This window comes from Marmota marmota, unplaced genomic scaffold, assembly GCF_001458135.2.
Source record: "Marmota marmota marmota unplaced genomic scaffold, marMar, whole genome shotgun sequence".
Taxonomy (NCBI): Eukaryota; Metazoa; Chordata; class Mammalia; order Rodentia; family Sciuridae; genus Marmota; species Marmota marmota.
This window is the reverse complement of record NW_026000130.1, coordinates 9499157-9521633: the sequence shown is the minus strand read 5'-3', so window position 1 is coordinate 9521633 and position 22477 is coordinate 9499157. Positions and strand designations below refer to the sequence as shown.

Here is a 22477-nt window from a genome sequence, read left to right as displayed (position 1 = left end):
TCTTGGAGATTCAGGTGCTCAGAGCAGGCTGCAGGACCTGCAGAAAGTGGAGCTTGAGAAGGTGAGAGAGCCCACTCTGATGGCTGGTTCTGCCCCTCAGCATGAAGGTGGCTCCCTTCTACCCCTGCTGTCCCAGGGACCACCACCTGGAGGAAGGCACACCCCCCTGGACCCCCGCTCCCTTTCAGGCAGACCACCAGCCTCGGCCCTAGGGACTAGCCTCGGTGCAGAGCGGGAATTGGAGCCAATTTGCAACAGCTGGGCCAACTCCAGCATCCCCTGGGGGCCACTGCCTTCATTCTCAAGCCCCCATCCCAGCTCATTCCCAGGCTGCACCCCACCCGCCAAAACACTGCTTGGGATGTGGTCAAATGGGGCTGTGAGAGGACCACCAGCAGGCAAGTCTTGCCTGCCCCCTGGCTACCAGCATGCAGGACTGGCTGCCTATAGAAAGGCAGGAAACTCTGTCCATCTGCCCCTGCAAACCTACCCACAGTTCCTTGTGATTGTTTTTGTGGACACAGTTTTCCTGCAGAGTGGAAGACTCCAGGGGACCCACCAGTCCTTGTGCCCCTCAGGGCCAGAGGGGACCACATGGGAGGTGCAATACCCTCAGCAGTACTTGAATCAGTTGTCCACAGATCTGGGCATGTGCAGAATTAGTCAGCCCTTCCTACAAAATCTGTGGGTTCATCAACCATGGATTTGAAAATATTTTTAAAAATTGTGTCTATATTAAACACACAGATGTTGTTTGCTTTTCATTATTCCCTAAGCAATGTAACAACTATTTATATGGTAGTTATACTGTATTAGATGATTTAAGGTATATTGAACAGTATGCGTATGTTCCATGCAAATACCATTTTATATAAGGGACTTGAGCATCCTTGGATTTTGGTATCCTGGGGGAAGATCCTCTGGGTCCTAGACCTAATAAACCTTGGATACTGAGGGCCATTTTATGTAACTTTTGTGGCTGCTGTCCTTTTTGGTGGCACTGATAAGATTAATTCTTCTATTATTTCTTTGGAAGCTGGTCTTGGTAAGCCTTCTGACCAATGCCTGCCAATGGGGTGTTCTTCTATCTTTGGCCACTGAGGCTATGCTGAGGTAGTGAGGGCCTCTGTGCCTACATGTGTCCTCTGGAGAGATCCAGGCAGGGCCTACCCTGGTCCCAGAGGTTTCTAGATGTGGCCACACACTGAGGTGTTTGCCTCCTGGAGAGGCATCAGTGTGCTATTAGTTGGCATTTCTCTGATATTGTCTATACACATCCTTCTCCAGCTGCTCCTCAGCATCTGACTATCAGCTGCCCGATCTACTCAGGATCCTGGGGCATATTACCCATTTTATAGGTAAGAAGACTGAGGCCCAGAGAGGTTGTGAGTCTGAGGCTGTAGCAAATCCCTGAGGGATGGAGATATATGTCTTTTGGGATATCAGCCATGGCTACCAAGTCACACAGAAGTGTGGGGGAGGGGACAAGGGCAACAGTAGGATAGAAGGCAGGGAAGGACCCCTGTGGTCCACACTGTTTATATTATGCCCTTCATGGCCAGGGCCAGAGAAGGCAGGAGCTGGAGTAGCTCTCCCAACCCCAAGGAACCAGGTACTGTGTCCCAAGGAAGACGAATTTTAGCCTGTCAGAGGATTAGGAGGTCATTGGCACCCCTGAAATCTGAGCTAGCAGCCAGCTCTGGGAATAGGCATCTGACCCCTCTGTGGCCTCTGGGATCCCGGAGAAAATCCTGGAGGCTGAGTTAATACCAAGACCAATTTTTATTTCAACAAAGTTAATTCTCAACAATGTGATACTGAGGCAGAGGGATTTTCCTTCTTTGGGGGGAAGGAGGAAAAGTTCCTCACACAGTGAGGCCTTCCCCTCCCCTATAGCATTCTTCACTGCTGGGGCAGGAGCAATTGGGGTGCCCCCATGGATCTCTGCTTCCTCAGGAGTCCCAGACATGTTTTTCCCACACAGGGCCCCTCTTAGTCCCTTGAGATGGGCCTGGGGATCTCTAAGCATCTCTACTTGTCCACCAGTGGAAGGCTAATCTAACTACTGTTAGTCACTTGGGTAGACAGGGCTCAGGAAAGTTTGCTCAGGAATGCCTGAGCCCTTGTCATGCAATCATGCAATCTTAGCAGACCCCTGGCCATGACCAGAAGGGCCAGCCACATGTCCTCGTATTTCTTGGGGTACTATGGCTGGTTTAGACTCAGATCCTCGTTAAGGGTGTAAGTTGTGGGCAGGAGCAAGGGTCTGATTGGCATGGGGGCCAACACATGTGCAGAAATGACACCCATCTGCTCACTTTGGGGAACCCCAAGACGGGAAGAAGAGAGGAGCTGGGGGAGGAAAGGAACACTCAGACTCAACATCATTGACCCTGCAACTGAATGTGGGACCAGACCCGGAAGCCACCCCTCCCACTGAATAATCGATGGTCTGGGGGCCACAGAGGCTACAGGAGGGTCTGTAGCCCTGTCAGAAATTCTTCCTGACAATGACCACATGGGCTGCTGTACAGGGCCAGGCCCTGCCCCCACTGGCCTGCCTTCCCTCCACTACATCACCTTCTCTTTGGCTTTTCTGAGGTGGGTGCTCACTCCTCTGTATTCCACAGACTGGCAGGCCCCTAGCCTTTGTTCATCTGTGCCCTTTGGCTATCCTGCAAGCCCCAGTGGTGCCAGCAGACCCAGGTGCTGTAGGGATACCTTCAGGGGGGTCCAAGTCTAGGGAGGCCCATGATAACAACAGGATGGGCTCTATAGAGGGGACCAGTGAGTACAAAGGTTTAGAGGCATGTTGGGGCTGCCTGGAACTGCCCACACTGGCTCCCAGCCTCACTGTGGGGGTACTGCTTGAGGGCAGGGGTGGGAGCCCAAGGGCATCTGCCAATAGGCCAAAGTCAAACCAGATGGGCTGGGGCCCCATGGGGCAGCCAGGCCATTCGTCACCGTTATCTGCCCCGCCGCCGAAATCACAAACACATTTTTAAGTGAAGGACTGGCTGCCACTGGCCTGTGGGCCCTGATGCCGCCCAGCTGTGGCCACACTGGGCCTGGAGACTGAAGGAAGAGTGCTGGCAGCCCTGGGACCTGAACCCCCAGGATGTGCACTAGGGTTTTGTGGGAAGGACAGAGGGACTCTGAGTAAGGGATGTGTCTTCTGTGTGTGGTTGGTGGCTCAGCTGGTCATTGTGTGAGATAGAGCTGGGAACAGAGACCCAGAATTAGAGGCAGTGATAAAGAAAGACAGACTGGGAGCCTGGTGCCTGTCACCAGAGTTCCTCTCAGTGGATCCCCACCACCAAACCAGTGAACCAGTGAGCTGCGTGGCTCAGTCTCACTTCTGCTTTGGGCTGACCATGGGATCTGGGCAGGGCTACACAAGGCCCTGGCCTCTCCGGGTGTGCAGGTAAGGGTGGGAATGACATTCCCTCTGATCATCACCTGGGAAGCCAAATGTGGGTCCTTCCCTGAACTGGCATCCCCCACAACCCAGCACCCTGGACCCCTGGGCAGACCCTTGGGGGGTGGAAGGGGGCGCCAGGAGAAATGGCCTGTGACAGGGGTGGGCGTCCCTGGCGGGAAAGCAAACAGTGTCAGCGGCTAATGAGCGGGAACCGGGCCTGGGGCTGAGGGCCTAGGGAGGGGTATGGCCATCCCTCATCCTGACAGCAGGCAGTAGGGGGGGCCAAGGACCAGAGGTGGGGGGGAGTCTGAGAGCCGACAGAGGGTCCCCTGGAGACTCGACCCTGCACATAGATAGACAGAGGGGAGGTAGCCAGGCCCCCGCCCTCCAGCTGTAGCCCCAACAGGACTCGACTTGTTCCATCATCTCCCTGTTCAACTCTCGAACCCTTGGCAGCTGCCCTGTCCCAAAACTTTACAGGGAGAAGGAGGTTGACCAGTGAGGGGTGCCAAACCTAAAACCCCCACACTGCATTCTGGGAAACAGGAATCTTTAGTCTCCAGGCCCTATTCTTCTTTCCTGTGTAGCTTCAGATTTCTGCCCCTCTCTGGGCCTCAATTTCCCTGTATCAATAAGGTAGAAGAGGCAGCTAAGGGAGTCTTCCTTGCACATTGCTCCCCCTCCTTGTGCACAGTCCCATCAGCCCTCAAGGGCCCCACACTTTCCCACAGTCCCTGCCCCTTCCAAAATCTTGATATTCCCAGCAGGACCAGTGACACTGGGTTAAGGACTCAGCACATGAGGAAAACAGTCCTCCATGCCTAATCTTCCAGGTGTATTGAAGCTGCTCCCCCCATTTCATAGATGGGAAGACCGAGGAGCACAGTGGAAAGAGCAGATGGACTGGTGAACATCAGACCAGGCTTTTGGTCTCCCTGCTTTGGGCAGGTGGACAGTCCCTGAACCCTTAGCCCTGGTGGAGGCAGAGCTGGCTTGGAGATCAGAAGATCTCCTACTAGCCCTCAGCACCCTCAAAATTGCAGTCTCTGAGCCTCAGTTTATTCCTGAACCCCTCCTGGTCCAGTCCCTGCCCCTGTGGTCCTACAACATCCCAGTGGAGTGACCTGGAGGTGCCTGCCTTCAAGGTGTCCCAGCCTCTGTCCTGCCTCCGCCGGGAGGGAGGTGTAGCCATAAATTCACACCGCCAGCCGCCCGCGGGATAAATGTGTCATCGACTGCACGATTTATGAGCACACCCCTGGCCCTCAAGGCAGAGAAAACAAAACTCTGTGTACACATGGCGCAGCGGGCAGGGACGGGGTGTGCAGTAGGGGCGGGAGCAAAGGCAGGGGCGGGGCAGTGGGACATACAAATGCAGGAGGTGTGAGGACACAGGCATACTCATGGGGTGTAAGCACACAGACACTCACAGGGTGGGGCTGAGGACACTGATACATGCTTATGGGGGCACAGGGTCAGACACATGTTTATGTGAGTGTGGGAAAACAGACACAAAGGGAGGTGAATATCTCTGATATAACCACATACTTACACTTAGCGCTGTGCTTACTACACGTATGCATATACTCAGTGGTCCAGCATGCTCGGGGACACTAAAGAGGTTTGCTACACATATCATGTGTCGCTAGCCATGTGGCTGACCCACGCTGAAGGTGTGATCCATCCAAGGGAAGGTAAGACAGGGAAGGGAGACTTCTCTAGGTCTCGTGGGAGTGTATGTATGTGAGTGTAGGGTCTCCACCCACCCCAGACAACCCACATGGAGAGTGGTGGGGAAAGACTCCCAAGGACACTGCATGAGGAGTCATAGGCAGAGATGGAGACCAGTATGCCTAGGGGGGATGTGAGGCAGTGTCAGGAGAAGGGAATATACAGGAACAAGGGGCAGGTGACTCCTAAGCTTGTTTGGGGTCTCACCTGATGATGCTGATGAGGCTTGATCAGTATCATCCCAGAGACCCAGGAGAGCCATGCAAGCAAGGTCCATCAGGTCCCCTGCCTATCTTGCCCACCAGGACAAGGGGCAGTTCCCAGCTGGCAGCTCTGTTGGCACCAATAAAACTCCATGCCCACTGGGCACAGTTATGCCTCAGAGGCTGAGGCAGGAGGATTGCGAGTTTGAGGCCAGCCTCTGCAATTCAAAATAAAAAATAAAAGTGATAGCGCACCCTTGGGTTCAATCCCTAGTACTGCCAAAACAAAACAAAATGAAAAAAATAAAACAAAAAAATGCCAATTTGACTGCTAGAACCAGTCCAGATATAGCAGTCCATACCTGAGAGTTTAGGGAGGACTGTGGCAGGACTTCAAGAAGCATCAGAGAACACTCAGAGACTAAGGAAGAGAACTCAGGATCAGAGAGGATCTGGGGAGGATACAACTGCAACACTAAAATCTGGAGAGGACTGGAGGTCGGTGAATGGAGGATGAGGGTCTTCTGGTGAGCCTTAGATCTGGGGATCTGGGGAAATATTCCCTGTGTTCAAGCCAGTTTGCTTCCTGATTTTGCCATAAAAGGCTTGGGAGTGGGGCCCTCTGGAATGATTCCAGCAGCAGTAGATCCCCAGCCCAACATGAAGGTACTGGCTGATGTCCCAGAGACAACCATAGCACAATCATGGTATCCCAAATAAGGGGAGACAAGAATCACTGACCCCCAGTCTAGGAACCACAGAGCAGGCTCCTGTAGAGGACAGAACTGCTCAGCAGGGACCCCCTAGGCCAGAGACACCAACACTAGGGACCCACAGAACAAGGACACGCAGGGGAGAGAAACATAAAATACGGACCCCCACTGAGGATCCTAGAGTAGGGACACCCAGAGCAGGGGGTGCCCAGTGAGGTATTTAGTGCCAGGAGAGACCCTGGACTCCTACAAACAGGTCTGTTTTCACTTTTCCTATAAAGTCTATGGTTTTCTATGCTCCTCCTTCTCTCAGGGTGGCTGTATCCCCGCCTGTCTCTGGCCTGTGTTCCTGGTGCTTTCTGGACCTTGCCCCTCAGGCCATACTCCTGCAGGAAGGTAAGGCAGTCCACATGCAAGAGCACCCTTAGTGGGCAATAGGGGTACAGGCAGGCATGCTGGGACAGGCAGCTGTCAGGGCTCTTGTCCTCCCCAGTTCTGTTCAGACAGAAGTCTCTTTCTCGGCATCTGCAAAGACTGGCTGGAATTCTTCAAGAGCATCTTTAAATAAACAAAGCATAGAGAAAAGCACACCCCCCCCCATACAAATCTCATCAAAATAGATTTCCATACAGACACCCGAGCAGCACTCTGTCTTTGGCCTGCCCACAAGCACCTCCTTGAAGTTCCTCCTCCTTCTGGTAGTCCCCAGAGGCCCAGGGGCATAGTTGCTCCTGCACAACCCAAAGCAGAGGTGCTAACATTGTCTGCGGATCCCCACCCCCCATCTCAATGGACCTCCTAGCCCCAGGGAGTGACCTTCTCAGGGTTGAGCCTACCAGATCTATCCATACCACCCAGCCATCAAGGGAGGCCTATGTCCCCAGAGTCTGCCCACATGTTCTAGGATTCATCAGGCAAAACTGGCAGGATTCCCTTCCAGCTCCTCAAGGATTCTTTTATCCACTGGTGGTACAGTGGCCTTATAGGACTGGCCCCAGGGTCCTGGGCAACCCAGAAGGAGACAAAGCCACTCTGTGGGGGTAGTCAGGGCAGGCTGGTGCCTGCAGAAGGTGTTCCTGCACCTCTCCCTTGGCCGTAATGGATCCGGCAGTCCCAGGGCCTCTTGATTTGTCTGACATGCTTAAACAAACCCAGGTAGGTGAGTCCTTCAGGGACATCATAGAGTAACAAGGACACTCTCAGTTGAAGGAGGAGGGAGGTGGACCCATCAGGAGGGGTAGAGTTAGGGGCAACTCTCCTGGGTGGGGGTTTGAGGCCAAGGCTCCTGGACGCCCAGCCCTCTGCCTTGGCTGTACACTCCCCAGAGATATCTTTATGCCCAATTTGAAGCTTTGTTTTGAGGGTCAAGGGAACTGTCCTGTGACCAGGCTTGGGCCAGCCCAGAGCACACTCAGTGTCTCTTTCAGGCACATAATCCCAAGAGCTCCAAAGGTCTTTCTAGACAAGGACCATCCTCCCCACCAATTCCATCATTTCTTTTTTTTTAAAGTTGTTTGTGGTCTTTTATTTAATTAATTTATTTATACGTGATGCTGAGAATCAAACCTAGTGCCTCACACACACTATGTAAGTGCTCTACCACTGAGTTACAACCCCAGCCCTCATTATTTCTTGAGACATGTTATGAGTGACTATACAGTGGACATTTGTGTTTCCTTGTGTACAAGTGGCCTTAATGCTGCCATGTAGGCCATGGGGGACTACCTGCAGGACAGATCCCTGGAGAAGGACTGCTGGGGTTGGCCCCACTGGAATGAGGGTCTGGGAAGTGGGGGTGTTGATCATACCCCACAACTCCCACTGGTTCCCTCAGTCCTCTCCCACTGGTGATGTCACACCTATTTTGGGAAGGCGTGCATGTGTGTGTGTACATGTGTGCATGCTCACACCTGGGGCCCACCTGGCTCAGCTCTCACCACCCTTTGTCTAGAGAGCCCTCAGCATCCTGGTGGGAGGTGATAGGGAAGGCAGGATGGAAGGAGGCACAGATGGCATTTCTCCTGGGGCAGAGTGGACCTGAGGGTGGGGGGAAGCCTCACTGGAGAGGATCTGCTGACTCCCAGTTCCTGTGGGACCATTGACAGGTCAGCCCCCCAGGGGTTCTCCTAATGAGGATACATCACTCCCCTGCAGACATATCCTGTCTGCTGAGAGAGAAGGAGGCAGTGAGTGTGAGCATCCAGTGTAGACAGAACTTGGTTTAGACAGCTCTAGGCTAGTTTGCCTGTGTTGGTAAAAAAATGAGAGATGGGGGAGGGCCTGCGAGATCCCCCCAAAAGCTGTTTAAAGAGGGAGGGTCACAGTCAAGGCCAGGCCTAGTCACCAGGATCAGTGACCCTGAAGATCCTCACTCTCCCTGGGGGTGGGGGGAGTGCTTGTGGAGTGCCCCCCTGCTGATTTATAGTCCTCCCAGGGGAGCTAGAATTATAGCTGCAAAGGCCTGGCTCCCTCCCTCCTCCACCTCCCTGTTGGGGTCAGCCAAGGTTGGGGGTGGCTCTCAGCTGGTTTCCAGATGGGCTATGTGGAGGGGACACCTGGGGCGGGGTGGTGGTGTGTGGGGGGTGGTGGTGGGGAAGCCAGACAATCCAGCAAGTACCTGGCTGGTGCAGCTGCCTCTGTTTCTCTGTCTTGTATCTCCCTCTCTGGGCTTCTCTTCGGTCTCTGTCTGAGGCCCGGACTCTGTCACATGCAGCCCTGCAGCCCCTCATTCCCACTGGTCCCCCCGGGTGGGAGGGGGTGGGAACTGGTGATTTATCACTAGCCGCCTGTCTTCCATCGGAAACGCCAGGGGTGGGCGCAGACGGTGCGGTGAGCTATGGGCCCCCAGGGCTCTGCCACCCACCCCAATGTTGTTGCTCTGTCTGGGCGGCGGGTGCGGTCCCCCCCCCCCAACGTGGCCTGGGCTTGGGCCCCCCAGAACTTCCCAGAGCCTCCTTCATGCGGGGGCCCCAGCAAGTCAGTCCAACATTGACGCTTCCCCACGCTAGAGAAGTTCCATGAAGAACCCTAATACAGCCATTGTCCCGTGGGTGGTGGAGCCTCTTGTCTTGAATATTTGCCTACCCAGACCAGGCATCCTGGTTAGAAGCTTCGGAGTCCAGCCCTCCCGTCCCCTCCACAGTGCACACAGCAGGGGCCCAATAAGTGTTTACCAAGCAAACACCAGCAAGAGGGGGAAGGGCGCACCTGGGATGGCCCTCTTCCCCTAGTCCCGGCGGAAGAGGTCCCTTATCTTTGCGGTTGACGGGCTGTCAGTGCGCCGGGAAGGGAAGGGGAGAGAGTAGAGCTCACCCCTTCCCTGTCTGTCAGCGGCCCCATAGCGCCCGCCTCGCAACTCCCCCGAGGGGGCGACCTGCTTTACCCTCTTAGTGCTGCCTCACGCAGCCTGGACATTTCCCCCCTCTCCTGGCCCCTGTTTTTCCGCAGACCCTGGCTGTCGGCACCCCTAGCGCTCAACTCTGCCTGCGCTGCCCCTTTGCAGGTGTTTTCTGCGGACTGCGAGCGCCCTCTGGTGCCATCCCTGGTTCGCGGCGCCCGAAGGAAGGACCGGATTGGTCTCTGTACAGGAATCATTGCAGCTTAAGGCAGCATCCACCCATTTCACAAATGAGGAGACAGAGGCTCTCAGCAGCAGGACACCGCTGCGTCTACCCTTGGGCTGCTGTCTAGCTTTGTTGGGGATAGATCTATATACTTCTTTGATCAGTCACTTGCTGTCGGGTTGTGCTCAGGACTTGGAGCTTGTGGCTTGAGCTCCTGGGAGGCTTTGGAGAAATAGGTTTGGACCCAAAATCGTGTGCCATGTGTCAGACCAGGCAAAGCTGGGAAGCTCCCTGTGAGGATGTGCTTGAATGGGGCCTTGAATCCGGACAGTAATCACAGGAGAGAGGGCATGTTGGGCAGAAGGACTGGCTGGCAAAGGTGTGGAAAGCCTGGATACTTGGGAGTGGGACTCCATCTAAGTTTGAGGCCTTGGGAGTCCAGTTCAGCTGGTTGGGATGCAGGGCAAAGAGTCCCTAATCCACCATCTTGAGGTCTGGATATGTTGGGGGCTGGACAGGACCTCCAAAGGGGTCCTCTGACTTTTGCTGGTCTGGGAGGAGTCTGAGGCCAAGAAGGAGACCAGCTGTTCAGTGGAAAAGAGTCCCTGGGGCAGGTGTGTTGTCTATAAAGTGGAGGACAATACTCTGAGCAGGGGGTGTGTATTTCCCTTCCCCTTGTGGGGCCATTCAGGGGCGCTGAGCTGGGACCATCCACTTCCCCATACCATTTGGAGGCTGAAGCCCCAGGGTCAGCATGTGGAGGGTCAGCTTAGGGTCAGGAGTTGGGATTGAAGGTTCCTAGGCCCCAGCTAGTCTGACCAGGCCAGCACCCCCTGTGGTCAGCAGCTTGGCCCAGTAAGAGGAGGGGATCCTGGAGCCATGGAGTTCAGCTGCTTCATTGACTAGCAAGCAAGACTTTTTCATTATGTCTGACCACACTGATTTCATTCTTATTCCTCCAATAGTGGAGGTCCCTTGCTCTATAGTCCTACCCCTCAGGGACTCCAGGCCCACCCCTTCAGCAAAACACTGGTCCTGGAGTGCTCAAGCCTTCTGAGGAGAAGGCCTGGGTTCCTTCCCATAGTTTCTTTTAGCTTGGAGGTCACCCAGGCCCCCTAAACCATTTTCCCTAGGCCCTGAATTTGCTCCTTGAAGGCCTCAGTGAGGAGGAGAATGGGGGACCTAGGGACCTTTCTCAGCTCTGCTCCCATGGCAATGATAGAGAAAGCTCTGCGACCCAGTAGGGAGCTCCTTTCTGGGATTTGGTTTCCTCTCCTGGATAGCAGAAGGGACACCTCCTCCCTGCATCATGTTCAGATTGAGTTTAGAGAGTTGCTTGTCCCTGACCTCCACCAGGGGTTCTGGGGATGCCAGAACTCACCCTTGCAGGGTAAGTTTGTCAGTTCCTTGTACAAAGGGGGTCATTGTCCCTGATGTGGTGATAAGTCCGGATGGACAACCGGACAGTTAGCTGCAGTCCACAATGGGCCGGATGCCCTGCACCTGCCCACAAGGGAGGGGGTGGCTGTTGCCTCATGTCTGATCGACAGCCTGAAGATAGCATCAGCCCTATTGGAGGGCCATCCATCTTATCCCACAAAGGCTAGGACAAAGGCCATGTCAGTGACAGCCTCCCCAACCTGGTCAATGGCAGCCAGAAGGGGTTTCCTATACCCAGAGGTGAGGAGACTTCCTGTACCTAGACTTGAGTCCTATTTGGGGTCCTCAGAGAACAGCCTTTATTATTCACAGGGTCAGTAAGGTGGGAGCCAAACCAAAGGCAGGAGAGGGACTCTGTCCTAGGCACTTTCATCCTGACTCCAATAATGAAAAAGGTGTCACCCCTCATTTGTGCACACTGTGCCCCTTGTTAGCAGTCTTGTGCTATACTGGGGTAACCCACAAAGGACTCAAAGACTATTTGCTCAGCTATAAGGGCAGGAGAGGACAGCAGGAGACCAGGGACTGGAGGGCCCCTTGCTAGTCTGGGCAATCAAAGAGGACTTCCTGAGGAAAATGGCAGTGAGGTGGGCACTAGCTGGAGAGGCAGGAGGTGAGCAAGGAACAGCAATGTGAAGGGATGTGTGCCAGGCAGAAAGAAGGGCACATGTACAGTCCTAGTTGGGAGGTAGGATCAGTATGGTGCAGCCTGGGAGCCTGGGGAGGCAGAGGCTGTGAGGTGGTTAGTAGGGACAGAACTCTCAAGCAGAAGTGGACTTTGAGCCTCAACAGAAGGGCCAAAGGCTGGGGCTCCTGCTGTGAGATGGGGAAATGGGATGGGGAGGATACTTAGGGGCACCTGTAGGAGCCAGGAACTGTGGGAGAAGTCCTGGATCACTCCAGGCACACCATGCCAGAGACACCTGGCATCTACTCACACCTGCAGGGGCCTTCCACGGACTCCACCTCTCATGGCCTCAATCATCCTGCCCTGTATACACTCCAGAGGCTGATTCACTGACAGTCCAGGGAATTCCAGATGCACCACTGGCCCCACTTGACTATTCTCACCATGCAATCACCCCAACCTCAGTCCATCCCTGACTGCTTTGAAAGCTGCCCGATCATCAGGGTCACTGATAAGAGACACCTCATCTTCTGAGCTGTTCTCAGAACCCTCAGAACATCCTCTTGGCCCCACAACTCAAAAGAACCATTCCTCTGAGTGTGCTCTGAGTTTCCTCACTGTTCACAGTACCTTCACATCTACCCAGACTCCTGTAGGTGCCAGGCCAGTTCGGCTTGTGTGAAAATGTGATTGTGTCCCCTTGGACCATCTTCCTGGAGTCTTTTCTGGAATCTGAGGAGGGGAATTCCAGGTCATGTGGTACAGAGACCAGCCAGATCAGGAAAATGGTTTATTCATCGTGGAATTTGGGAAGACTCCACAGTATTTCAGTTGCAGCTAGGCTCCTTCATCTTTCTAAGTATGAAGGGCACAGGGTTTCCTGACTTCGTCTTGGCAACATTTCCAACCCACATAGATCTGACCCTACCCGCCCGGTGGGTTTGGGAGATCAGGCAGGGGAGAAGACCCAGGGGGATCTTGGTTAGGGAGAGGGATCCTTGGACAGCGTCCTGTGGAGTTTGCAGGCCTACGTGCTTTGCGCTTCTCTCAGGACGCACCAGCTGCAGCGGGTTCGGCTACCAGAGGGGTGTTCAGCGATAGCCCGTGCGGTCTACGGTCTTGGGCTCTTAGCCTCCGCAGGCGGCACAATAGCAGCGCCAGCAGCAGCGCGTGTAGCAGCCCTAGGCCAAGCAGCGCTAGCTGAGCCACCAGCGCCCCCCAGCAGAGCCGACCCCGCTCGCAGGAGGCGCGCATCTCGTCCTCGGTCAGGTAGGGCAGCAGGCGGCCGCGCGTCAGGGCGAAGCGCAGTCGCGGCTCGCGCTCCGGGCGACCCGCCAACCACGCGCGCAGCGGCACCAGGCTGCAGTCGCAGTGCCAGGGGTTGGCGCTTAGGTACACCGCGCGCAGCGCTGGCAGCACATCCAGCAGCCCCGGTGGCAGTGCCGTCAAGTTGTTGCCCATCAGCACCAGTTCCGTGGTGTCAGGCGGGAAGGCGGCAGGCAGTGAGGCCCACGTCAGCCCGCGTCGCCCGCAGTCCACGAGCGTCCCTGCGCAGCTACACGGCGCGGGGCAACCCGTGGCTGGGCGGATCGGGGGCGCCAACAGTAGGAGCAATAGGCTCAGCGCCCCGTGTGGCCCTGTAAGAAAAGGCTGCGATGAGCTGGTCGGCCGGTGGGACACCTGTGCGGCGTCCCTGGACATCGGGATCACTGGGCCCGGCTCCATCCCGAGGCCTGTGGCCTCAGCCGCACACCTCTCCACCCCAACCGACCTAGGCACTGGTCAGAATCCCCCTCTAAGTCGGATCCAGCCCTCTCCCTATTGCAGTATAAACGAACGAAACGTCTCCCAAACTGGGTCTGCCCAAGAAACTGCAGGCACGATCCCAAACTCACGGGAGTCCATGGCGAGAGGTTGGTGGCCCAGCTTGCTCTGGAGCGGGAGGCGTTGACCAGAGAGCCAGCCACCTCACGCTCGCCGCACAGACCACAGTGCTGCCTCCTGTACAGAAATAACCCCGAGGCGGCGTGGGCCGGAGCTGCAGCAGCAGATAGGGCGCTATCACCAAGGCCTGCTGACGGTTTGCATTTCCTCTCCCACCCGCTCCCAGGGGCGCACGGAATACTAGGACACCCTCTGCGACGTTCACCAACATTGTTCTCCTGTCACCAGGACAGGACACAGCATTCACAACTGAACAAAACGGATCATGAGATGTTGGAGGAAGAATCATGCGGGTGGACAGATGAAGGAGGCCAAGGGCTAGGGATCCTGGCACCACAGTGCTAAGGAAGATGTTTAGGTATTGGGGTTTGTCAGGGAATGAGCCACTGTCCACTGTTCCTGGAGCCCTCTAGATCGGCCCAGGATGTGGGGAAGGAGCATGGGCTGCCATAGGTCCCCTGCCCACCCTCTGCCTGCTCTCCCTACCAGCAGCCTTCTGGTCTAGATGTTTCCAAATTGCTTCAGGTGCCCAACCCTGCCTACTTTGGTCCCCACCTTGTGTCAGGTGGTAAGGAAAGCCCCTTTCTACACAAAGTAGGGAATCAGCATAGGCTGCATGGCCCATGGGAACAGTACAGAGGACTCCAAAGTGTGCTCTGCAGCACTGGATTAGGGGAACAGGCCCAGAACCTTGGAGATCCATTTCTTTCCTCTGCCTTGGTTTAGGTGCATGCCTGAACAAGGCCTGGAATCTGGTTGCTGTGACTTTCTTGGGGGTGGGGGTGATCTCAGAAGTTGTGCTCAACTTAGTGCCTGCTCCCCCCCCAAGACCAGTTGGGATGGGGCTATTGTCCAGGCCCCTCAAAAACAGATACAAATAACCTGGGAGGGGTTGATACTGAGAATAAATTAGGGTCATATGGGGTTGTGGCTCCTTGTCTCTGGGTCGGGAAAAGTCCGGTCAGGGCCCCTCTGGGTTTAGGGTTGGGTCCAGGCCCGACTGAGATCCAGGTGAATCCAGGATGGAATCCAGGCCAATCTGGGGTTCAGGGGTGGGAGGGGCCAGCCCGGTGCAGGTGGTCTATCCGTGGCGACTGGCGACGTGGAGCTGGGACAGGGGTCACTGGTCCTGCATTTGCTGCTTCATCTTCTGCAGCATCTCCTGCATGCGCCTTAACTGAGGGATGTGGAGAACCGAGGGAGGGCAGGTGAGAAAGGTAGCGGGAGAGGCCAGACCCTACCCCCACCCCTTCTGGCGGTCACATCCAGTCCTGGCTCCACCCCCAACTCCCACCAACCTCCTCATCCTTCATCCTGATGAGTTTCTCAGTCTCAGCATCCGGGGTGGGCAGTGGTAGGATGGGGATGGGACTCTCCATGCGACTGTCTTGGGTCAATTTGCTGTGGGGAGGGGCGATAAAGGAGGGAAATGGCTGCTAGGAGGCTCAGAGTGGTGGGCTGGGATACAAAACCCCTGAGCTAATTCTAGGGAGAGCAAGCACTGTGGATTTGATTTGGGGGGTTAGGACAAGATTGAGCTCTGGTTGGGCATTGCCAACCAGCCCTCAGTTATAGAGACATGGCCAGGGCCAAGAGGTGTGAGGTCTGGTTCCAATGTGTGGGGATGGCTCACCTGGTCATCTGCTGGATGCAGTGTGCGCGATAGTTCTCGTAGTGAACATCACATGTCACATCCTTGAGGTCGTGCATGTGAGTGCGGATAAGCATGTTGCGTAGCTTTACGAAGTCGCAGTGTGCCTGATTCTCCACTATGGGGCAGAAGTGGGCTGTGGGTGGGCATCTGCCCAGGGAGCCTTCCCACCCAGTACATGGTGCCCCATGCATCAACTCACCCTCCACGATTCCCCAGGGGTACAGTCGCCCCCGGACCCGCTGCCCCTTGGCTTCCACCACTGTGTTGCTGCCAATAACAGCGAAGGGAGCACTCTCCTGGGGGAGGGGAGCAAGGGCTCACGCCCAGACCATATGAGCGCAGGCTTAGTGGTTGGGGGGGGGGCGTGGGGGCTAGCACCCCGAAGCACGCCCTTCTAGCATCACCATTATCCACTTCCCCCCAAAGTCAACCTGATATTGTTCTTCTTTTGACATCTTTGTTGCCCACTGCAGCCATGGTCTGTGCAGTGCACACCCTTAGGCCTCTGCCAGATTGTGCCCAACCAAACTCTCGCTTCTTGACCCCTTTCACATCAAGAGCCACCAATCTAGCTTCCTTCCCTTTCTCTCCCCACAGGCTGAGCCCATACCTTGTGGTATGATGCCCCTGTCCATGCTCTGTTGACCCAGTGGATCTCTGCCCTTGGCCTTGGTGGGTCTTAATTGTCACTCTATCTGGGGCACCCAAAGCCACCACTCTGGGAGTTAGGGGATGTCACAGCTCTATGACAACTGGGTTGGACTCTTTAGCTGTTTATCCATGGGAAGGTCATGGTAATCTGGGCAAGGGCTTCGTGACTCACTAGCACCTAGGTGAGGCCCAAATGACCCACCATCAGCCACAAAGCAATGAGGGTATAGGTCTTCTACCTCCAGGACAAATGACTCTTGCCCTCATCAGATTGGACTTGGATATCTAGCCCTACTCTGGCTCCTGTGTGGCCTCCAGTTCTCTATCCCTGGCTATCTCCATCCCCTCCCCACTGCATATTTACCTTCAGTTCCCGGTCCTGTTGCTTGAAGTCTTCATCCTCATCTGAATCACATTCTGGAAACTGGTATACATGAATCCCAAACTTGTCTATCTCTTCCCGGATCTGCAGTGAAGGGGCAAGAGCTGTCAAGAAATGGGGCTGGCCAGCTTTCCCAGCATTCTCGGCCCCATAGTCTTTGGCCAAGTCCCCTGTCACAGCAGGCTCACCCGCTCCTTCAGTTTCCGGATTTCACTGGGGACCAGGCAGTCGGCTTTGGCAATGAGGGGCACGATGTTCACCTTCTCATGCAAAGCCTTCATAAAACCCACGTCCACTGGCCGCAACCTGCAGAGAGCAGCCAGGGGCAGGGATGTGCATGGTAAGGGGTAAGGGTAGTGGTGGTGCAGTGATAGGTACAGCCATAGGAATACACTATAGGGGGATGGGCCCTAAGCCTGGTTCCAGGACATACCCATGCCCAAAGGGGGAGATGAAGTACAGGCAGCAGTGCACCCTGTTGTCTTGGATGTTCTTGCGGTTGAGGCCACTCTCATCACGGAAATACTGCTCAAACTGCTGGTCCACATAATCAGTGATGGGCTTCCAGCTGTGGGTGGAGGAAGCATTAATTCAATGTCAGGACCACCCATTGGCCACAGGGAGGCTGGGATTAGCTGGGTCAGGGATTCATTCCCCAGTCAGGCTTTCCTCACCACTCCGAGTTGTTGACAGCATCCCCGAAACCAGGTGTGTCCACAATGGTTAGTTTCAACTTGACCCCCTTCTCCTCAATGTCCACTGTGTGCTTCAGGATCTCTACTGTCTGACTGATGCGTTCTGCAGGGGGATGGGGAGGAAGGCATTGTTAGTATGGGGCCACTCCAACCCTTTATGCCCTCCCCCAGGCAGCCAGGACTCTTGTCCTCATCTATCCTCCTAGTGCCTTGACCTTGGCCATACAATATGACTGTGATCTGGGCCACTCTTTCTGGACTCTGAATAGGGATGCACAACATGAGAAGGAGGGTAGACCTAGAAGGGTGCTCTTCAAAGGATTATAGGATAGGGTTGGTAAATCAGTGTCAGGACTGTGTGCGGGCCACTTACCCTCAGCACTGAGCAGTTTCCTGTCCTTGTACAGGTCAGTCAGGAAGAGGCTATGGACCAGTGTGGACTTCCCAAGGCCTGACTCACCTGGCCACAAGTACAGTGAAGGAATTGAGTTAGGTATGGGTTCCCCACAACTAAGCCTGGCTGGCCAGAGGCCCCAGCCACTCCACCCAGCAACCTGGCCCACTCACCAGCCACCATAAGCGTGAAGTCGAAACCCTTCTTTACTGACTTGCGGTGCACCTGGTTGGGCAGTGTGGCGAAACCCACGTACTGCTTGTCGATATCCTGGGGGCAGGATTGGGGAAGGTCAGTGGCACTCTGGAGTTTCTTTGCAGCAGCCCAGTGCCCTATCCTCTACCCTGCTCAGGATGAGGAGACAGCAGATGGCACAGTCCTCACCTAGGGTGGGGCATTTCACTGGCAAAAATGAGGTGAGGATTTGTGGACAAAGGCCTGGAGGTGGGAAGGCTGATGAGGTGGGTAGCAGGAAAAGGCACTCCTTCCCCAGATTCAGCAAGAGGCTTTTCAGGGACCCAAGACTATGGGGAGGATAGGGGAATGCCAGCCCCAGCAGGCATTGGCAACTGTCTTCCCTGGCTCCCTTTGTGGTCTGAAGGTATCAGGACTGAGACCCCTCAGACACACAAGGCACTTCACAGACAGAAGAAGCCCAGGCCTCAACACTTACCTCTTCCCAGAGTACTGAGGGTGGGAGGCCTATCTGGCTCAGATCCAGCACTGGGGGTGGCTGGCTGCAGCACAGAGCAGGGGCTATTTATAGAAAATTGCTTGGAGCCTTCCCAACCAAAGGGTCCCTGGTATCCACCACCAGGGGACATGCGTCTTGCTGGGCCCTACCATGTTCCGGAGCTCCCAGGTCCTGGTCAAGCAAGCTTGCACACACTGACCCACATTCCACCCCCTTTACACACACACACACACACACACACACACACCTTGAGACGCCTCTGGGCCTGGGTCCGTGGTGACAGCAGCTGCTCCACCAGGCGGTCCTGGGGTGCTGCCAGCGAGTCCATCGTGGCGACCCTCCAGACCCTGTCGGCCACGTTCAGACCCCAGACCAGACCGGGCCAACCCGAGCAGGGCTTTCGCGAGGGACTTACGCGTATTACCGCCCTTAAATCTTGTTCTCGCTCCCGTTTTGCAGACACGGGAACTGAGGCCCAGAGAGAGGATATCGCCAACTTTGGGGGCCGCTGACCCCAAAGGCCTTGCGAGCCATCCCCCTGCCTCTGCGGGCCTGCCCTGAGCTGTGGCGGCGTCGCAGCCTCGGCAGGCCTGGCTCCCGCACCCGAACCAGAGGCGGGGCTTGGGGGGGGCTCGCTGCAGGGGGTAGCAGAGACGCCCCGCCCGCCGTCGCCGGGAAACAGTCGCCTGGAAATTGGGCCGCAGGCGGAGCCACCGGGAAACTGCTGCGGTGGGCAGGGCCCAGCAGAGACGAAGGGGCGGGCTGCGGCGACGCGTGGACAAGGAGCCCCGCAGTGGCACCGCCGGCGGCTTTGGTCCAGGCGTCTGAACAGTGATATCACAGGCAGGGGCCAGGTCCGCACGCGGATCGAGGGTGGGAGGGGTGCCTGTGGCTACCGAGCTTCGTATCCCCCGAGACGCAGCGCGGCTTCCGCCCGCCAGAGGGCGTTAGGGGCCGCTCCCGACCCACGCGCAACCGTGCGGGACCCAACCCAATTCAACACGCGTGCTCTCTTCGCAGGCTCCGTCTAAAAACCTCCTGGTGGTGACACGAGCCCCTAACCGCTACCCACCGACCCATCACTTCTAGCATTCCTGCTTCCTTGGTGCTGACCTACTGTGGTTCGCACGCATGAGCTACTTGTGTGCTTAGGGAATTCTTTCCTGGCATGGTGTCCCCAGATATGCGGGGAACCCGTGGAGGACACAGCCCACCTCTCTCGTGATGCCCATGCTCGGCCTGCCCACCACCCACCCCCAGCAGAGGCTTAGGGTTGGTGAAGGGCACAGGGCCGGTGGAGGCGGCCAGATTACATACAGAGGACCCCCTTCCCTCCAGTCTTGGAAGACCTGGCCAACCTCAGCAAAATGTCGCCAACAATGCATGCCACCACCATAGTCCCCAGCTGGCCCCTGCCATCAGAAGTGAGGTGGGAGTATAGAGTAGGGTCCACTGGCCCAGTGGGCACTCCCTTCCCCTCCTTGGAGCCTTCCCACCAGCTCTGACCCACAGGACTGGGCAAAGGCAGAATTGGAGAACTTAGGCCAGCTAGGCCTTCACTCTGGTATGGCCACTCCAGGAAACTTGTAAGTCTGCTAGGCCAGGAAAGCATTCTCTGTGGGTCACCAAAACTTTCCTTAACCTCCACCTCAGGATGCCATCAGAATCAGTGTAAGTGCATCCTGGGGATGGTGGGGGAGAGTAGGGAAAGGAGCCTAGAAAGTTTCCAGGATGACTGGGTGTGTCCCTGGTCATTGTGCCCCTGTAGAACTAGAAGGCCCCCTCCCCCAAGCAGTACCAATCCCTCCTTCTGGCAGACCTTTCCTTCTTGGCTCCCCCAGTGGAGGGGCTGCCTACCCACTGTCCAGGCCCTGGTCCTGCTGTTGGGCCTGGAGCCCCTGGTACCTGAGGAAGAGGGTGGGTCCACAGCTGGGAACAAAGGGCCTTTCATCCCAGAGTAGGGGGCAGCCCAAGGCCCCTAGCTCTCCCAGTTTAACCACCCCCACCCACTCCGCCAGTCTTGGTTCCCAGAAAGCCTCCTCATGCTACCAGCTTCCTGTGGTCCTGTCCTGTAGGAAACCTCTGGGCTGAGTCCCATCCAATCTCTATCCCAGTGTTGTCCACTTTAGACATAGGCCTCAGCTCAGCAAGCACAAAAGAGTCTGGTATTTTGGACCCCCGGTCATATCCAGAAACACAGAAAGCTCTGGTCTTGGCCTCTGGCTGGGAGGAAGTCTCAATCCTCCACACCCTGATAAAGAGCCTGCTGGTCTCAGACTGCCACAGTTTCCCCAAAGGGAAGACACAGGCTTTTAAGAAGCCCATGTCAAGAGGGAAAAATTCTCACTCCTAGCTCCTGACCTGCCTGCCCCATCATCCAGCTAGGCCCAGTCAAAGCTTGTGCATTCAGTGGGGGAGTCCCAAGGGAAGGGCCCTGTCACCCTCTTTCTCTAGTCACTGAGGCACAACAAATATTCCTTAGGGCTTCCGGAGCTGTATGACAGCTGCGCCCACCTCCTCCTGGTGTCTGAGACTCTCTAGGCATTTCCATTCTTAGAATCACCCAAGTCAGTTCTGGAAGCAGCAACAAAGCCAACAGAGCCCCCACTGCTGCCTGAGAGGAGGTAAGGGGACATAGAGGGCTGACAGAGTTACTCCCCCCCCCCACCAGCTGCTTCTCTGAACCTCTTGTGTAGAGTAAAAAGGAGGTCTGGAGAAGCTGAGACTCAATTGGTCTTCAGTGACTTCAGTGGTCACACTGAAGCTATTGTGTGCTTCTGGCCTCCCCCAGATTCACTGGGGTACATTCCAAACACTTGACCACCTGGCCCCATCTAGTGGCTCCCTCCATGTGCCTCTGAGATACCTTCTCCCTCTGAGCCTAGGGCAGGGAATGGGATTGGCTGGCTCCTAGCTAACCACCAAAGGATGGGCAGATAGGACTGAAGGGGCTTACAATTCAGCAGCGGGGGGGTCTCCACCCTGGCAGCAATAGGCAAGAAAACCTAGTTGGTGCGGAACAGCAGGTGCCCAAGCCTGGTGACTCAGAGAGCCCTTAGGCCAAGATTGGGTCACTCACAGTCCCAGGAGAAGCTGAGCAGGTTGGTCTCAGCATCCTCCACTCTTTCCCTGTCCCTTGAACAATAGCTTGGCAGCACATCTCTGCATCTCAGGCTTTGTCTAATGTCCTGTGATGGGGAGGCAGCTCTCTACTCAGGTTCCCTGGGGAGTCCCTCTCAATGAGACTCATCAGTCCCTGGGTGGGGCATGTCCCTGCCAGAAGACTGGCACTGGGCAGTCAGTAGACTCCCAGTTCACACCACCTGCCAGCTGTTCCTGCCCTGCCTGCTGTACCTTGGGCTAGGAGTCCAGGTTCCCTCCCTGCTGTGAGTGCTATGTGCGAACCCCCATCTCTGATGGGAGTTTTCATGGCTCCTGTGGTGCCAGAATTAGGCCCTTCTTTCCCCAAAACCTGTCTGAGCTCAAACCAGCAGGGCATCAGCAGGGCAAGTGGAAGCCCCTATCTCACTTGCTTACCCATTCCCCTCCCCTCTCTCTCAGGTCACAACAGCTTGGTTTAACCCCCAGCCTGGTTGAATTTTCACAGGGGATGCCCAGGTCAACTTCCTATTCTCAGAGGCTGGGACCAGGCCAGCCCCTTTAGAAGGTCACAAGCCTATCCGTATCCACTGGGTTTGAAGACCATTTCTGGTCCCTGGGATGACTCAGACCAGGCTTGGAGGCTCCCAGTCTAAGAAGAGGCCCAGCTACAGTCTAGAGTATATGAATTTGTGTGTGGCAGGGAGAGGAGCATAAAGGTGCAGGGGTGTGAAGTGGGGTGACCAGAGGTTCCCCATGGTAGTGGTCAGGGACCATGCACTGGCTAGTGGACCCAGAGACCCTTCTTCCCCAGCCTGTGGTCTTCCATGACCATTGCTTCACTCAAGACCTCCTGCACATGGCCTTTGAGCCAGGTCGGCAAGGAGATGCTGGTGCTGGACCAGTGGGAGAGATACCGTGAGCCCATCCTCCCATCCTGAGGAGGGGACCAGGCTCCTGCTGTGAGGGTCAGGGGGCAAGGCATGTAGCCCACTCCTTCCCTGCTCAGCTCCAGGCGCGGCAACGCCGCCCTGACAGACAATCGATTATCGCGACAGGGACAGATGACGGCTGGCGGGGGCGGGGTCGTGCCTGGGAGCCAGCAGCATCCGTGCCACAATAGGTGACAGCCAGCCGGTCTTGCTAAAAGGGGAACGGCGGCGGAGCTCAGGTACCTGTTTGTCCTCTGCGGGGTTCGGGCCGGGGTCGCGGTCGGGGTCGGGTCCAGGTCCGGGCGGGTCCAAGCGGGCGGGTGGGAGAGAGAC

At 56.0% G+C, this 22477-nt stretch overlaps 2 protein-coding genes across 3 annotated transcripts; both read right to left on the bottom strand.

Annotated features, from left to right (window-relative positions):
• Positions 1-12476: 12476 nt before the first annotated feature.
• Positions 12477-13737, bottom strand: Gp1bb (glycoprotein Ib platelet subunit beta). Its single transcript, XM_015500410.2, has 2 exons — positions 13595-13737; positions 12477-13336 (listed from the first exon to the last, which is right to left on the bottom strand). The coding sequence occupies exons 1-2, from the start codon at positions 13602-13604 to the stop codon at positions 12747-12749; spliced, it is 600 nt and encodes a 199-aa protein (XP_015355896.1). The 5' UTR covers positions 13605-13737; the 3' UTR covers positions 12477-12746.
• A 102-nt stretch (positions 13738-13839) lies between these two features.
• Positions 13840-22350, bottom strand: Septin5 (septin 5). 2 transcript variants are annotated; one of them, XM_048785140.1, is made up of 11 exons: positions 22305-22350; positions 17593-17689; positions 17399-17485; positions 17005-17128; positions 16764-16898; positions 16519-16636; positions 16313-16414; positions 15497-15593; positions 15277-15412; positions 14942-15044; positions 13840-14820 (listed from the first exon to the last, which is right to left on the bottom strand). In XM_048785140.1, the coding sequence occupies exons 2-11, from the start codon at positions 17600-17602 to the stop codon at positions 14764-14766; spliced, it is 969 nt and encodes a 322-aa protein (XP_048641097.1). In that variant the 5' UTR covers positions 17603-17689; positions 22305-22350; the 3' UTR covers positions 13840-14763. The 2 variants fall into 2 exon arrangements, with proteins under 2 accessions (XP_048641097.1, XP_015355894.1); XM_015500408.2 differs by lacking the exon at positions 22305-22350 and adding an exon at positions 18361-18952.
• Positions 22351-22477: the final 127 nt, after the last annotated feature.

Excerpts from the sequence above, each read along its gene's own strand:
- Septin5 (XM_015500408.2), bottom strand. The coding sequence starts at position 18,441 with ATGGACTCGCTGGCAGCACCCCAGGACCGCCTGGTGGAGCAGCTGCTG. Across the intron at positions 17,486-17,592 it reads CTTCACGCTTATGGTGGCTG|GTGAGTCAGGCCTTGGGAAG; the intron begins GTGAGTGGGCCA and ends ACTTGTGGCCAG. Across the intron at positions 15,045-15,276 it reads TGCATCCAGCAGATGACCAG|CAAATTGACCCAAGACAGTC; the intron begins GTGAGCCATCCC and ends CCCTCCCCACAG.